Here is an 18,609-nt window from a genome sequence, read left to right as displayed (position 1 = left end):
CCTGTATCTCCTGCTACATTCATCTCTCCTCTGCTAACCTCTCTCTTGTTGTATATTGCCTGCCCTGTCACCATTTGTGGTGCTGTGGGTTAATACGCTAGACTGCAAGCTTGGTTTGAACTGCAAGGTCAGGCAGTTCAAGAATACCAGCTGCTTTTCAGAAATCCTATACAGGATTGCTATGAGTAGAAACCAACTCGATGGCACTTATCAACAACAACAACAAATCCTCTAGCCCATGAATAATTCCACCCCTCGCTTACCCCACCATAACCATCATAGACTGTTTGTTTTATCAAGAAACTTTTCTTAACTTTTTATTACACTGGTTTCATACAGTATTTGCCCTTTCTAACTGACTAATTTCACTCAGCATAATATCTTCCAGGTTCATGTTGTGAAGTGTTTCACAGATTAAGTGTTATTCTTAAACATTGTGTAGTATTCCTTTGTGTATATGTACCAAACTTTCTTTAACCATTCTTCTGTTGATGGGCATTTAGGCTGTTTCCATCTTTTTGATGTGTCTCTTGGAGACAGCATATTGAAGGCTCTGGTTTTATTCATTCTGTTCTCTCTGTCTCTTGACTGGTGCATTTAGTCCATTTACCTTCAGTGTAATTATTAATAGGTCTGAATCAACTGCTGTCATTTTGCTTTGTGTGTTTTTTGTGGTGTTGCTTGTTACTTTATTCCACATAATTTTTTGCACTGAGTTATTTTGATACTAACGTATATTAATTGTCTTTGCAATTACCCTGTGTCTTAGGCTGGGTTCACTAGAGAAGCAAATCCAGTGAAATATATATGTATATGTAGATATATAAAGAGGAATTTATATCAAGGAAATTGTTCACAGTTATAGAGGTATGAGAGTCCCAATCAGGGTCAGATGTACTGAGATGGGCATGCAGGTCCTGCATCCTGGTATTGTTGTATCTGTATTTAATTGATGATTGTATGTTGATGTGTTCTTAGGCTCTCACCAGCTGTCTCCTGCGGATGTAGTTAGAGAATGGAAGTGTGCACACCGTTCTCCGTTTGCCATTCATGCACCTTAGTTTAGGGTGGGTTTGCCTGCTGTCTTTCATTGAACAGGTGGTATAGGAGCTGATGATGGCTTTTGCCCAGTGGCTGGAGCTGAGTATTGTTATGGCTGGCCTATATGGGCACTGTCGCTGTCTCCTGTCAGGTGGGAAAGAAGATAGCCCCTCCGTCTCCCCACAGCTCCCCTCCACACACATGCAAGTAAACAAAACAGAACAACTAAACAAGGAACTAACAAATGAAGAAAGAAAATAATAAAGAGGAAAAAAGGAATCAAAATAGGAGCAACCAGAATAAAAGAATATAATAAGTGTAAAGACAAAATTAGGAAAGGAAGCTATAAAAGGAAAAAAGAAGAGAAATTTAAAAACACTTAAAAAATATGGAGAGGGAAGTTGAAAAGAGTAGAAAGTAGTACAGAAAGATCAAAAGGAAACAAAAGAAGAAGAGAAATGAGAAATAGAAGAAAAGCTAAAACTAAAACAGAGGAAGGATAAAATTCAAGAGACTCAAAAGAGAAGAAAGAATAGACATCTAAACAAAAGCAGCAAAACAACAAAAATAAAAGAACAAAAACAAAACACTACAAACCAGTGCAACCGTTGAACGTAGGCTAAAACTCTGGGGGGGCTCCTGCCAGCCAAGGAGCTCACAAGGTGAGTGTGGAGGGATGTGACAGAGGAAATCCTGGCCTAGACAAAGTTTCTGTAGGCCCAGGTGTTATCTGGAGTCCTGGTGTGGGCTAGACTGCAAGGTCGGCGTGAACCGTATGGTCAGTTCAAACTGACCTTGGTCTCTTGTATCTTTGTTGTAGAGGTTCCATGTAGTACATCTTTCTGGTTCACCATTTTGCTGGAATTGTCCTCAGAAGTAGTGGTGTGCTGTGGAATTGGTTCCAACTCATAGCGACACTGTATGGGGTTTCTGAAGCTGTAAATCTTGACCGGAGCAGAAAGCCTCATCTTTCTCCTGTGGAGCAGCTGGTGGATTCCACTGGTGACCATTGATTAGCTGCCCATCATGTCACCCACTATGCTCTCCTCAGAAGCAGCGCCTGTCTTTTCTGCCTACATTTCACTGGACATAGCAAATCATTGTCCACTGCAGAGTTTAGTGGGCTGGAATATATAATGGTCTCACAGGGAGGGAAACCAGAATATTGGCAAAAAAAACAAAAACAACCCAAAAAGTATATGTATATACACACACATTACATATTAGTCTCCTACAGAAATAATGAAAAACACCTATATCGTGGAGTGAAGTTTTAAATGAGTTACATGTCAGTGGTTTAGCATTGTACTTGATAAGTACTCCACCGCCAGCAGCAGCAATCAATGAGACAGTTACGGGTTTTTAGTCTTACAAACTGGGGAATCTTCTTTACGTCCCCAATTCCAGAAACACAGTTTGATGTTTTAAAAAATACTGCATCGATTTATATTCCAGGAAGTCCTGGTGTGGCACTATAGGGTAAGCACTGGAATGCTAACTGCTGCAAAGTTCAAACCCACCAATCACTCTTTGGAACTTGGCAGCATTTAACAACAGCAACAACAAGAGAAGAGCAGTGAAATAACTAGGCTGTTCTTTCTACTGTGTGTTGCCTAAACCATGAACAAACATTATCTTAGGTAAACCTCAATTTTGATAATAAGGCCATAGATCAGTGAATGTTAAATATCTTAAAGTAGGAATTAAAGACGTCCCAGTGTGGCACTTTAAGATAAGCACTGTAGCATAAACACTATAAAGGTGATGGTTCAAACTCACCAGTCACTCCCTGGAAACCCTCTCCAGGGTTGCTGTGTGTTAGAACTGACTCAAGGGCAGTTAGCAATTTCCATTGTATTCTTTAGTTATTCATATCATGTTTAAGAGAGACCAATAGGATTGTCTGAGTCAAAGGCTCAATCGAATTGAATCACCATTTTCCCATTAAATTCATCTACTTTTGATTCATTCTCTTCATTTTCCTGCTTTAATTGGGGGAATAAAGAGCAACTTAAAATGTATTGTGATACATTTTTTTCCACATATTTCTAGTGCATATTATGTAGTGTTTGAATCACAACAGAGTCTACTGTTACATTTGCTTTTGTTATTTTAAAATTAATAAAGTTGGTTTTTTGCTCTGTGTTCCTTTTTATAAATTTTAGCATCTGAGGTTCATATACTCAGTCAGTACCAACACAATCAGGATACAAGATTTGAGGTTTTACCCACTAATGTCTCTTTTGATTTCTTGGTTTTAACAGAGGAGAATCATAATTAAATGATAAAATAAATACAAAAAAATATATATCAGCTGAAAATAAATGTGTGTGTATGTGTGTGTTTATAATTGCAACTCAGCATTGTGATGTCAGTGTTAAGTAGGAGTCCAAGTGTGGCACTATAGGGTAAACATTGAACTGCTAACCGCAGGGTGAGAGATTTACGCCCACCAGTCTTTCCTCGAAAAACCTAGACAGTTGATATGAGTCAGAACCAACTCAATGACACTTAATAACAAGATTAAATGGAACAAGACTTGTTATTTTAGCTTCATAATGTAAAGTCTGGTTATTGATTCTGATGAAGTGACAATGGTAAAAGAACATTTAAATCCTTTCGCATTTCTTTGAAAATGAATTAGAATAGACATTTTGTCTCTACTTATTTTAGACAAAATACTGAAAATGTTCTTTGGACTTTAGAAGTGAATTTCTTGATCTAATTGAGTTATAGATCAAATGTGAATTCGAATCTATTCTAAATGTCTATCCTCCATTTGAGACAGAAGGATTAGAGATTTTCTCTTCTTTTGCTGCTTCGTCCACTTTCTAATGCTATTAATAGTAATCTATTACTAGGTTGATGAAAGTAAATGTAGGTGCTGGTAATTCACTTAATGACTGTTACAGTGGTCCTAATGACATAATCAATGAAATATGATTCTGGTCATGTTCTATGTTATCGAATATGACTTTGGGAATGTTGAAGGTGACCCCAGAAATGGGATCTGCTGAAACACAGACATTGCTTTTGTCACCATTTCTTAGAAATCTTGACAGGATTGACTCCAATGTAACCATATTGATAAATCGCTTGAGACATTCAGTCATCCATTCAACTGTAATATTAGTCCTTACGGCCTAAACACTGTGTAAAGAAATGGGGAAATAAAGTTAAACAAAATGTACAGCAATTGTGAGGATGGCACACAACTGGGATATGAATGAGTTGGAACTGACTTGACGGTGCCTAACAACAACAACAACAACAACAACAACAACAACAACAAACTCGTGTGGAGAGGAGGACTTGAGCACATATGCTGAAATTATCACACACAGGGAGTTGAGTGCTAATGGGCATGCAGAGTACCGTGTGCTATGGCAAAAAAATCAAAAGAAGCCACAAGACCTTTATCATTTATGGCCCTTTTCCTTCTGTCTTTATGAACTTCCATTTTTGTTGTTGTTTTTTAAGGAATTTTATAACTATTGTAATTGTTGTTTATAAGATCTTATATGAACCAACTACCTATGCCCCCAGTTGATTGTATATCATTACAGTCCCTACTTACATGTGAAACTTGCTTTAACATCTTATTAATTTAGCAATACTCATACTATTTGGAATTGTTTGACAATAGAATGACATGATGTATTCAGTAGATACGAAATCTCTACTTTTTATCACTTACTTGAAAAATGCACACATGCTACAACATGAATGACCCTTGGCAATATTATGCTAAGTAAAAGAAGTCACAGACGACTGCATAGTGTATGATTCTATTTTTATAAAGTGTCCAGAGCAGACAAATTCATAGAGACAGAAAGCCAATGGTGCTGGCTTAGGGCTGAGAGGGTTAGGTGGGTACAGAGAGAGTAGGGAGTAAATTGCTAATGAGTGAAGGGCGAATGAAAATATGCTAAAATTAGATTGTGGTGATAGTTACACAATTCTGGATATACTTCAAAAAAATTTAATTGCATATTTCAAATGCATGTATATATGGTATGTAAATTGTGGCTTCATAAAGTTATTTTTAAAACACTTAAATGCTTAGAAGAAGTGGTATGTTTTCTCTCTTTTGAAATACTTTTTTTCCTTTAGCATATATCTAACTTTAGCTGGAAACATAGCAATGCACAGTTCAGCATTTTAATCATACAACATGCATCATCTATATATATTTTTTATGACCCAGAGGGTCGCTTATGGGTTGGAACCAAGATTCGACGGCACTTAACAACAACAACACACTTCATAATAAACTCTAATCTGAGGAGGCTTTCTGATTGGTAACTGCCAATCTAAATGTAATTGCATCTGCATGCAAATATTAATATAGTTTATACACTTTCACACTCTAAGTAACTTTGTTAAACTGGTAGCGTACAAGTATAGATTCAAAACCATGTCATGTGTGATGATGAATTTGATGACAGCAGGGCGATAAAAATGAAACGTGAAAATTCTTTTAAAAAATGTGCCCATACACAGCACTGATTTTTTTTAAATGTTAAGTCTGTTTCCATTTAATTTGGTTTATTTCCCCTCTATTTTTTAAGTTCAGAAAAATAAATAAACATTGTGATGATTACCACTTTGTAAGAGAGGAGTTCCTTGTATAAGCACCAGATAGAATCGTTGGTTTACTGATCTGGTTGCCTGGTCACCACCTGTATTTTAAGCAGTCTACGTACATCAAACCTTTAAATTATAAATGTTATTATTGTTAAGTGCCATCGAGTCAGTTTCAACTCATAGGGACCCTGTATAGGGTTCCCAAGGAGAGGCTGGTGAGCTTGAACTGGCGACCTTGCGGTTCAAAGTGCCACTGTAGTTCAGAGCATTAGCCCACAGCGCCACACCAGGCCTCATAAATTATAAATGACCTTATATGAATGCAGCTTTAATGCTTTGTGGCTACCGTAGCTCCTGAACATGTGTATATTTACACATGCTCACAATTGGTGTGTGCACACAAGTCCACTCACACACTTACTTGCATATCAACTCTGCCTCATAACTGCCATTATTTCTATCAGCCACATTTTTAAGTTGGTGCTCTTTTTTCCTTTGGTTTACTTGGACTCCTCACATCACTTATAAGTTACCTCCATCAGAAAACACATTGTGGTAACAATCTAAAGATCCTACAGACTTTAAGAAATATGAACTTCTGGTGGGACTACCTATAAAGTATCTTGATTGTGACTTTTTTGTGTCTTTACTTTTATATTTATGTATTGTCACTTGTTCAAAAATTAAAACATGCCACAATATATGTGTGTTTGCCTGCTACACCCAAACTGAATTAGTTGAACAAATTATTAACTTTATCAAGTAGCAGTTATATTTTAAATCTCTTTGTCTGTTGACATGATCTTAACCTTGATTGCTATTTCAATGTCTGTCGATGTGATGTACCTAGCATTGGCCTAGATATCGTAACAATGACCCACTGCCATTGAGTCAATTCCAACCAAGAGTGACCTGATATATAGGGTTTCTGAGGCTGTAAATCTTGGACTAGTGAGTTTGAACTTCCAACCTTGTGGTTAGTAATCCAGTGTTTATCCTACAGAAACACAGGGCTTCTTGTTGTAGGAGAGAGGAAATAAACCAAAGTAAATGGAAACAGACTTAACATTAAAAAAAAAAAAAAAAAAAAATCAGTGCTATGTATGGACACATTTTTAAAATGAATTTTCACATTTCATATTTATCACCCAATTGTCATTAAATTAATCATCATACACGACATGGTTTTGAATCTATGCTTGTACACTACCCATTTGACAAAGTTACTCAGGATGTGAAAGTGTATAAACTATATTAATATTTGCATGCAGATGCAATTACATTTAGATTGGCAGTTACCAATCAGAAAACCTCCTCAGATTATAGTTTATTATGAAGTATGTTGTTGTTAAGTTTCAGTCCAGAGGAATAAAACATACTCCCTGCCCATGGAGCTTTTAGTCTAAGGGGATCTATTGCAAGGTCTGGTCCTGTTGCCTTTGAGCTGGTTCTGATTCATGACAACTCCTGTGCATCAAAGTAGAACTGTGTCCCCTAGGGTTTTTGATGGCTGTGTTTCACAAGTAGCTCTTCAGACCTTGTGCTTCTGAGTAGACTTAAACCTCGACCCTTTTGGTTAACAGCTGACTGCACTAACCTTTTACAAACCCAGGAACCCTGTTGCAAGGTGGTGATTGTTGTTGTTTACTGCCATTGAGTTGGTTCCAACTCCTTGCAACCCTGTGTAGGATTTCCGCGGAGCGCCTGATGGGTTTGAACGGCTGACCTTGCAGTTAGCAGTCCAGTGCTTATCCTACAGCACCACATCAGGACTCCTGTTGCAAGGTAGAAGTAAGTAAATACTGTCGTAACACCAGGAACAGATTACTGCGGAATCATAGAAGATGTCATCACTCCCTCAAGAGAACCTATAACTACATGCTGAGCCTTATAAATACAAGGAGGATGAAAGGTGGAGGAGAGAGTAGAGTTCTGTACCCAGAGTGCTAAATGAGAAGAAGGATAGGAGTAAAAACAACAAAACTAAGTACTTTGGTTCTTTAGGGTACATTTGTTGTTGTGTGCCATTGGATTGATCCCAAGTCCTAGAGATGCTCGAGGACTAGTGGAACTGCCCCACTGAGTTTCCTAGGCTGTAGCTGACCAGCTCTTTTTTCCCTCAGAGCCACTGGTGAGTTTGAGCTGCCAGCCTTTCATTTAGCAACTGAACACTTGACCACCGCACCACAGGGCTCCATCTGGGGTACACTGATGGTGGCAGTGGTGGTGTGCCTGTTGAGTTGGTTCCAACTCGTGGCGACCCTGTATAGGTTTTCTAAGATTATAAATCTTCACAAGAGCAAAAAGCCTCATCTTTTTCTGTGGAGCACCTTGTAGATTTGAATTGCTGACCTTGAAGTTAGCAGCCCAATGCGTAACTACTTCATTACCACGGCTCCTTTGGGGAGACCTTAATCTGTGTTAAATCTTGATTCTTTTTGTAGCAGAAACATAGGCTTTAATTAAGGGGCAAGTGTACTTTTATTTTGTGTTCTAGTACCTAACATCATAAATTTGCAAAGTCTGTAGTGTGAAGCTGAAGGTAATTACTAGTAGGAAGAGTTGAGAACCAAAAGAAAACAACCACTGGATTTATCCTTGTTTGCTACTAACATTTTAATTTGTAAATTGCACTGCAAAGGGGGAATGTTTCATCTAGTACTGTGTCCTGTTTATAGTAGTAGGCCACCCTAAGTGTTTCCAAGAGGAACTGCTACCCTTTCTGGCTCAGGGTCATATTTGCTGGTAAACTCCCTTTGAATTTATTTGAAAGCAGTTAGTACAAGTTATTTCTCCTTCTAATGCTAGTGAGGGAGTCAGCTCATTGAAAAGCTAGTTATCGATACCCAAAAAGAAAACACATTCACTACATTTGAGTCAATTCTGAGTAATAGTGGTCTACAGGACAAAATGGAACTGCTCCTTAGGGTTTCTGAGGCTGTAAATCTTTACAAGAGCAGACAGCCTCATCTTTGTCCCACAGGGTGACTGGTGGGTTTGAACTGCTGACCTTGCAGTTAGCAGACCAATGCTTATTAACTCACCAGAACTCCTATTTACTGATAGGTTGCCATTAATCAATATGAAATTATGTTACCAGGAGCTTTAAATACTTACTAGTTGAGTGCTTACTATATGAACACACCCTAGGTTATCTTAGTCTCACAATGTATCTATGATGTGCATTCACTATTTCCACTTTATAGAAACTAGGCAACGAAGCTGAGATTAGTAATGAAGCGTCATTTTACAGAATGTGGAGGCCTGCATGTTGAACTGGTTCCAGCAGAGTTTATACTCTAAATTGAAGTAGGAAGAAAGGTCTGGCAATGTACTTCCTTAAATAAGCCAGTGAGAACCCTATGGATCACTACCATCTGTCGTCATGATTAGGAGCTGAACCAACAGTAGCTAACAGCAATGACAACAACTGTGTCTTAAGGTGTCATTTCTACCACAGTAGATTATTTGAACATTGTCTGAGACTGAGAGTCTCACCCCTTTAGAAAACAAAGATCTTTGTACAATTGTTTTTCTGGAGTTTTTGGGAGTCTGTATTTTTAGCAGTGAAAAACCTAAAAGGCTGGGAGTCCTAGCAAAAGGCCACCGCATTTATCATAGGGTATGTAAAAGTAAATGTTGCTCTGTCTCACACAGTGTTAAATGCAGTTAAATGCTGAGTAAGCATACGAAAAGTCTACTGACTAAATATCCAGCCAAGAAGCATTAACAGGGGAGTCTCTCAATCATGTGTTAATCCTTATTCTACTTAGCACAAATTCCAATTGATTATAATAACAAGATATATATTTATGCCTTTTCATTCCAAGTAGAGAATGTATGAAGACAAGATTCCCACGAGTAACTCCATTTAATAATTTGGGTTTCTTCTTCAAAAGGCTTTTTAAAAAAACAACCAAAGCTGCTACTCAAAAGATTACTGGGTTCTTTGTGTAGTAACATGTTAACAGTTCATGGTCATTGGAAAGAAAACGGAGAAACAAAGGTCATGGTTGATTCATATTCATGGCTGACCCCTGAATAATTGCATGGAATTTGCGGGCTCTGTGACTCCATAAGATCTCTCAAAAGAGTGTTCAAATGATGAAATAACAGATACGAAAGTTCAGTACTTTGAAAACTTAAAAATCAGTGGGCACGTGCAAGCTATTAAAAAGCAGTCCCTTTCTTGGCATTTTGACCACTGTTGGACTCTCTGCATGTTCTCTTACCCTCTCCCTCAAACTGATGACCCCACAGCCCACAGCCGTGGAGAAAGGTGAAATAAACCCAGCTCCCACAGCTGGACTTTGCTGGCTCTTTTTGTATCTTTGGAGAGGTTTTAAAGCATTCTCTTGAATTTCCTAATTTATTTCACTTAAATTTGTTCACTTTTATCTTTTCAAGGTAGATGTTTCTTCCCTCTTTTGAGCTCGCCCACTTAAAGGTTGATGTCAGTAGTGGACCCGTGGTGAGCTGGCTGGCCCCTCATCTGGAACCGCACCTTGTATACCCCACAGTGCCAACTGCTGTCACATTGATTGTGACTCAACAATGTATGTCATAAAATAAAGAGAAACTGAAATATGAAAAAGAAGCAAGTGAATTATAGACTCCTCTTTTTATCCTCCTCTGCATTAAAAAAAAAAAAAGTTGTTGACTTATGCTAAATTCTGAAACTTGCTTTTTTTTTTTTTTTCCCCAAGTTGAAACTGTGAAGACACAGTGGTTACGCATTCAGCTGCTAACTGAAAGAAAGGTCAGCAGTTCGAAACCCACCGATCACTCTGTGGGAGAAAAATGTGGCAGTCTGCTTCCATAAAGATGTTGTTATTAAGTACCATAGAGTCAGTTCCAGCCCATAGCTGCCCTGTATTGGGTTTCCCCGGGGCTGCTAGGGAGCTTAAATCGCTGACCTTCAGCGCATTCACCCACAGCGCCACACCATAAAGATGTTACAGCTTGGGAAACCCTATAGGACAGTTCCACTCTTTCTTATAGAGTCCTTCTGAGTTGGGATCGACGTCACTGCAACAAATTTGTTTTTCTGGTTGTCTTTTCAAGTACACAGGATTATGAAGCATCTACTGTTTATATTAAATATTGTTTCTGCTGCTAATGTAACAAGACACAACATAATCTTTAAGCATGACATGTATGTTTTTTGTTTTTTTGTTTTTCTGTTTTGTCACCTAAGAGCAATCAATGGTGACTGAGAAAACAATTCTTAAGTGGAATATTCAGAAACAGTATCAAATTCTCTAATTGTTGTTCAAGAATTAACATTCATTTTCAGAGCCTTGTCTGTAGGATAAATACTGGATTGCTAACCACAAGGTTGGTAGTTCAAATCCACTAGCCACTCCTGGGAAACCCTCTAAGGGGGGGGTCGCTGTAAGTCAGAACCGACTCAATGGCACTTAACAACAGTAACAATATGTTGATTTGTTTGCACTAGGGAGGACTGATATGAGTGAGTTGTTGTTGTTGTTGTTGTTAAGTGCCGTCGAGTCGGTTCCGACCCATAGCGATTTGTTAAAATTATTAATGCTTTCTCTTTCCTTTTTTTTCTTTTTAAAGGAAATGGCGAAAATCTTAAATCATCCCAGAGTCTATGCCTTTCTGCACATACCCGTCCAGTCTGCCTCTGACTCTGTCCTCATGGAAATGAAGAGAGAATACTGTGTGGCTGACTTCAAAAGAGTAGTGGATTTTCTGAAAGAGAAGTAAGTCTGTTAGTACTTAAGCAAATAACTACGTCTTTTTTTTTTCTTTCAAAAGCATGTGGCAAATGCACTATTGCAGCCTCACAATTAAAGGTACAAGAGAGAAGGTGAGACTTCTTCATAGCTTTGAAAGCTTTTATGTTTCCGTAGGCAGCCTTGATGTGGTTTTTCTCTTTCTCCTCAGTTTATATCCACTTTCCATCTGTGCATGACACACCATTAATTTGTGTAAGATTGCCAGTCTTTCTAAAGTAATGCAAATTGTGATTATTTTTATACCCAACCTGGTAGATGAAAACTACTTTAGCTTTGCTCCGTTGAAATCTCCTTTAATGTGGCTTTTTGAAGTTGTGAGCTGGTTTTGACATGGAGGTAGGCCAAATCATGTCACTACAGAACAGATAATTTTCTATTAAGTAGCTTTTTTTTCCCCCTGGAATATCTGGAATGTCTTTGCTTTCACACACTAATCTCTGCCATTTACTTGTGATTTATAAGAAGACTTTGGGCTTCTAAAGTTCATATTTTTATTGACCAAAATTAAGTCATATTTACACAATCTCAGACTTGAGTGATAATGTTGTTTCCACAGAAAACACTTGCAGTCCATAATTATGTTCTTCAAAGATCTTCCTCATCACAGACACTGATTGCCTTCTGTGATTAGACATGCAGAAAATAGAAGCGCTAACCACGGTCATTGTAGACCCTTCTCAAATAAAGGCCATTGTTCAGCCCTCTGGGGACATGCCAATTATCTTTGTATATCTGTGGTACAGTTCTTCCTATTTTCCGTAACTTTTCTCTGTTGTTTTTCTTAATTAAGAGACAACTTTTTATTTCCATGGTCTTGTTTATAATTACATACCTCTTTGCCATGTCAGAGTATTAAATGGGTATGATTGCTTTATACAAATTGTAAGCAATTATTTTTTCCACCTTTAATTAGTCACTTATCCTGACTACTTAAATTTCTTTTAAAATCTTTGTTTTCATCTATTTACTTTCTCCTTCTGTCCTTGTCTTTCCTTTACATGGCTTTCTCCTAATCACTTTACACCCCAGTCATTGCCACTACACACACACTTCTCGATGATCTTTGCAACTAAGAATAAAGACACTTAGTGTGCATTCAAGCAAATGCAGCTAATTATTTGAATACTTAGATCAGTGTACAGAAGATCTACTCATTCTAAATATTCATAATTGTAATTATTAAAAGTGGAAAGCAGCTTATTAGAGATGGATTATGCCATCTCTAATCCTTTCACATCTTGATCAGGGCTGAAATCAAGGCTGAAGAATTAGAATTTTTCAGGTTACATGTCTACTCTGTATTTGTTCTATCTAGCTTATTCTACATAAACTTGCTTCATGTAATAATAGCCCTTTGACACACTGGTACTAGGGAATGGAATGCATTCAAAATTGCAAAGAAATGGTTGCACCTGTGAAATTTCTTGCCTCTTGCTTCTGAAAGCAGTAGCAAATAACGCACATAATTCACATATGTTGCACAGTGTTTTTCCGTGTGTAGACATGTATTCTGTTGTGCAGAATAGACTAGAATACTTCCCAAATAGTTCATGGTATTGAGATGATTAAATGAGTCTAAGGAATCAACATCTCTCCTTGACTTACATTTGTATGAGTGCTGACTCAGCTGTTTTGGAGATTACTGTGGCTACTTCATTGGGTTATGGTGTTGGAGGAGAATATTGAAAGTGCCATGGACTGCCAAAAGAACCAATAGATCCGTTTTGGAAGAAATACAGCCACAGTGCTCTTTGGGGGCCAAGATGGCCAAACTTTGTCTCTCATACTTCGGACATATTGTCAGGAGGGACCAGTCGCTGGAGAAGGATATCATGTTTGGTAAAGTGAAGGGTCAGAGAATAAGAGGATGACCCCCAACGACATGGATTGGACAAGTGGCAGCATCGATGGATTCAAGCGTGGCAACAATAGTGAGGTTGGCCTAGGATCGGGCAGTGTTTCATTCTGCTGTGCATAGGGTCGTTATGGGTCAGTGCCTACTCAATGGCACCTAACAACAGCAACTTCATTGAGCAACAAATTCACAACAAGTTCTAACCTTTTGTGTTGTTTTGAAGGTGGATCTGCTAAATCTGTTGCATCTCGAAAAGTTTCAACAGCGTCCATGAGCTATATAGAGGTAAAGAGATGATCACATAAAGGTACTAGAAAATAGCCTGTTGCCTTTACTTGTGGGCTAAACCCAGGGTTCTTCCTCTTCCTTTGGATTCTGAGTGGCTCTGAGTCATGTAGCTTTTCTAGAACCATTCCATTCTGTTGGAGGACCTCAGAATCAAGAGTTTTAGTCAAAGGTCTCTGATATTTCCAGCAGCAGAGATATTGGTAATTACAGAAAAGACTGGGTATTGGCGATACTTGGAAAAGGCACCTCATTTTATACACATGAATCCGTAATTTCAGTTTTTCGGTGTTATAAACCTTTGGAAGTGTAGAGTGTGAGTCTAGCTATGTAACATTTATAAGGAGTTTTTTTTTTTAATTAACTCTGTATTGGAAGAAACTGGCATGTAATTTCATATTTAGAATAGAATTGTTGTTGTTAGGTGCCATCAAGTCGGTACCGACTCATGGCGACCCTGAGCACACCAGAACGAAACACTGCCTGGTCCTGGGATAACCTCATAATTGTTGCCACATTTAAGCCCATTGATGCTGCCACTTTGCCAATCCATCTCACTGGGGGTCTCCCTCTTTCTCTGACTCTCCATCTTACCAAACCTGATATCCTTCTCCAGTGACTGATCCCTCCTGACAATATAGCCGAAGTAGGAGAAGCAAAGTCTGACCATCCTAGCCTCCGAGGAGCATCCTGGCTGCACTTCTTCCAACACAGATATGTTTCTTCTTTTGGAAGCCCATGGCACTTTCAATATTCTCTTCCAAAACCATAACTCAAATGCATCAATTATTCTATAATCTCCCTTATTCACTGTCCAGCTTTTGCATGCATATGAGGTTATTGAAAATACCATGGCTTGGATCAGGCGCACCGTAGTCCTCAAGCTGACATCTTTGCTCTTCAACACTTTTAAAAAGGTCTTGTGCAGCAGAATTGCCTAATACAATACGCCATTTGATTTTTTGACTGCTGCTTCCATGGGTGTTGATGCTTGATCCAAGAAGAATGAAGTCCTTGACAACTTCAGTCTTTTCTCCATTGATAAGAATGTTGTTTATTGGTCCAGTGGTGGAGATTTTTGTTTTCTTTACATTGAGATGTAATCCATACTGAAGGCTGTGCTCTTTGATCTTCATCAGTAAATGTTTTAAGTCCTCTTCACTTTCAGCAAGCAAGGTTGTATCATCTGCATATCGCAGGTTGTTAATGAGACTTCCTCCAATCCTGATGCCATATTTTTCTTCACTTAACCCAGCTTCTCTGATTATTTGGATAGAATTAAGATCTGTTGATTAAAAAACTCTAGCAGGCAGCTAATATGATAAAACTAACTTATATTTGTATATCAGGTGACTAAGAAAATTTAAGGTACCTTATGGGAGTCCTGATGTGGTGCTGTGGGTTAATGTGCTGGACTGCAAGGATGGTTTGAACTGCAAGGTCAGTGGTTCAAGCTCACCAGCTGCTCTTTGGAAACCCTATGCAGGGTCACTATGAATCAGAATTGACTCGACAGCTCCTAACAACAGTAACATGGGAATAGAAAGAATGAGATTATCATTGCTAATACAGGGATCCTTGAGAACTTTCAGACACTTCTTCTTGTCGTTGTTAGGTGCTGTGTAGTTGGTTCTGACTCATAGTACATGTACAGCTAACAGAATGAGACTTTGCCTGTTCTTGTGCAATCCTCACAGTAGTTGCTCTGTGTCAGTCCATTGAGGGAGCCATTGTGTCAGTCCATCACCTTGAGGGTCTTCCTCTTTTTTACCAACTGTCTACTTTACCAATCATGATATTCTTCTCTCCTGATACCGTACCCGAAGCTCAAGAGACATCCTCACTTCTAAGGAGCATTCTGGCTATATTTCTTCCAAGACAAACTCATTCATTCTTCTGGAAGTCCATGGCATATTCGTATTCTTTGCCAACCCTGTCATTCAAATGCACCAGTTCTTCAGTCTTTCTTATTTGTTGTTCAACTTTCACAAGTGTATGAAGTGATTGAAAATACCATGACTTGGGTCAGGAATTAGAATCATAGACTTGCATATTTCATTCATTCCATCCTGTTCCTAAGGACATTCGGTTTTTATCATTAGTGAAAAAAGAGTTTTCCTATCCTTTCTGAGAAGTGCATCCCAGTGAATAATTTTCAACTCTGTTGGACATATGGAAATAAATGAAATATTCTAAGCAGACTGTCTGCTCTTATATTTTAACTTATTTTTTCCCTTTCAAACCTACCATCACTTTTTGCTTATTTTGGAAATAGTAAAGTTTCAGGGGTTTCTGTAGAACCACTAGTCCAGAAAAGTGATCCAGCAAAAAATTATTTTGTCCATTGCTCATTGAAATCCAACAGTGTTTTCATTCTTAGAAAGAATGCGTAATGCTACTTTGTATGAAATCTTATTTATATCATGCTCTTGGATTAGATTGGTATGTTCCTTATTTTTTATCTCTGCTGTAAATCTTATATAAATGTAGCCTTTTTCATTTGCAGCTCTTGATTTTTTTCTGAAGCCTTTAGCGCCTTTTTTTGTAACAAGTCTTTATCAAAATAAGTCTCATTTTTATTTCTCTAGCACTATAAGGCTTCTCAAATATTCTTATTATGAATTAGGGACAAGACATTTTCTAACCATTTTCTTTAAAAAAAAATTCCAATCTTTAAAGCTACCTCTGCAACATTTAAGACCAAAATCCAAACTGTGGCATCTTACCTGAAGCTGCAAGGTTTTAAACTAATTCAGTGGTATTTGGGGTGCCATATTTCTCTTAACAATGGAGGTGAAATATTTTTAACTAATTTTTTCACAGTTGAAATTGGCACTTATTTTAGCTGGGAGCAATATAAGTTTCTACCACTTGTCTGTCGGTTCGTTGTATGGTGGTGGCTTATGTGTTGCTGTGATGCTAGAAGCTATACCACCAGTATCTCAATACAAGTATGGATACCTATGGGGGACAAGTTTCAGTGGAACTTTCTGACTGAGGCAGACAAGGAAGAAGGACATGGTGATCTGCTTCTTTAAACAAGCGGCTCCTTAGAAGCAGTGATGTTGAGGCTTTGCCTCATGTACTTTGGACATGATATCAGGAGGAACCAGTCACTGGAGAAGGACATTACACTCGTCAAAATAGAGGGTCAGCAAGAAAGAGGAAGACCCTCCTAGAGATGGGTTGATACAGTGAATGCAACGATGATCTAAAATATAGCAACAATTGTGAACATAGTGTAGGACTGGGCAGTGTTTGGTCCTGTTGCACATGGGGTCAGTATGAGTCGGAACCAAGCTGACGACACTTATCAGCAACAACAAATAAAGGTTTACTGATGAGCCAACTTGAAGCTGATTCATTTTTTCTCTCCAGTTGTTTGAAAGTTGGCAGCTATCGTAACAGCAGCTAGATGGAATATAACCTAGGAATGTTGGCACATGTTGACACATCTGGAATTTTATTAAATAATGCAACCTTTGCCAAGTGTCTGAATTACTTGATACAGATACTTGATACTTAAATAGCTGGTTATGAACAGACAGTCACCTATGCCTAAAATTGTTTTATTCAGATTTATTAATCCAGTTGTAAATTAAGTAATTGGATGCTTTTATTTAAATGAATGAGTTCTTAAAATATACACTGGGATTCATAGGGCTATGGAAGAAAACACATACAACAAGACAAGGTGAAATTTTCCTAGAAAGGATCCATGTTTATATTTATTTTTAATAGCTGCATATTAATTTCATTTTTTTCATTCATTGTCACTTAATTGTTTTCTGTGTTGTCTTCTCAACATGTTGTTGTTAGATGCCATCGAGTCAGTACTGACTCATAGTGACCCTATGCACAACAGAATGAAGCACTGCCCCGCCTGGACCAACCTCACAATTGTTGCCACACTTGAGCTCATTGATACTGTCACTTTGCCAGTCCATCTCGTTGGGGGGTCTTCCTCTTTTTCTCTGACCCTCCACCTTACCAAACATGATATCCTTCTCCAGCGACTGGTCCCTCCTAACAATGTGTCTGAAGTATGAGAGATGAAGTTTGGCCATCCTGGCCTCCAAGGAGCACTCTGGCTGTACTTCTTCCAATACAGATCTATTGATTCTTTTGGCAGTCCATGGCACTTTCAATATTCGCCTCCAGCACCATAACTCAAGTGCATCAATTCTTCTACGATCTCCTTATTCACTGTCCAACTTTTGCATGCATATGAGGTTATTGAAAATACCATGGCTGGGGTCAGGAGCACCTTAGTCCTCAAGTTGATATCTTTGCTCTTCAACACTTTAGAAAGGTCTTGTGCAGCAGATTTGCCAAATGCAATACATCGACTATCAGCACTCATAGAAGCAGCAGTCAAGAAATCAAACAATGTTTCTGTATTACCTTTGGTAAAACTTGACTTACATGGAATATCAAAGATATTGTCTGATGATTTCCACATTCTGTTGGGTCACCTCTCTTTCAAATGGGCATAAATACAGATCCCTTCCAATCAGTTGGCCAGATAGTTGTCTTCCAAATTTCTTGGTATGAGTGCCTTCAATGCCGCCTCACTTTCTTCAAAGATTTCGATTTTCAGTCCATCAATTCCTGGAGCCTTGTTCTTTGCCAATTCCCTAATGCACCTAGGACGTATTCTTTCAGTATCATTGGCTCTTGATCATATGCTACCTCTTGAAATGTTTGAACATCAACCATTTCCTTTTGCTACAGTGACTCTGTATTCCTTCCATCTTCTTTTGATGCTTTCTGCAAAGTTCAGTAATTTTTCCCAGAGAATCCTTTAATAACAAAAGTCGAGGCTTGAATTTTTTCTTCAATTCCCCCAGCTGGGGAAATGCTGATCATGTTCTTCCCTTTTGGTTCTCTAACTCCAGATCTTTACACATTGCATTGTAATATTTAACTTTGTCTTCTGAAGCTGACCGTTGAAGTTTTCTGTTCAGCTCTTGTACTTCCTCATTCTTTCCATTTGCTTTTGTGTCTCTAATCTGGAGCGTGTCTACGGCCATACCACCTTGAAAGTGCCCGATCTCATCTAATCTGGAGAGGAAGTTT

The 18,609-nt window shown here is 38.3% G+C and overlaps 1 protein-coding gene across 1 annotated transcript in view; it reads left to right on the top strand.

Annotated features, from left to right (window-relative positions):
• CDKAL1 (CDK5 regulatory subunit associated protein 1-like 1) overlaps positions 1-18,609 on the top strand; it is a 980,453-nt gene that overhangs the window by 652,543 nt on the left and 309,301 nt on the right. Inside the window, exon 10 of the mRNA XM_006860787.1 lies at positions 11,209-11,354. Within this exon, the coding sequence (XP_006860849.1) occupies positions 11,209-11,354 (146 nt within the window). The remainder of the gene's footprint in view (positions 1-11,208; positions 11,355-18,609) is intronic.

This window comes from Chrysochloris asiatica, unplaced genomic scaffold (genome assembly GCF_000296735.1).
Source record: "Chrysochloris asiatica unplaced genomic scaffold, ChrAsi1.0 scaffold00040, whole genome shotgun sequence".
In the NCBI taxonomy this organism is placed as follows: domain Eukaryota; kingdom Metazoa; phylum Chordata; class Mammalia; order Afrosoricida; family Chrysochloridae; genus Chrysochloris; species Chrysochloris asiatica.
The sequence above is the reverse complement of the archived record's forward strand: the minus strand, read 5'-3'. Positions and strand labels throughout refer to the sequence as shown.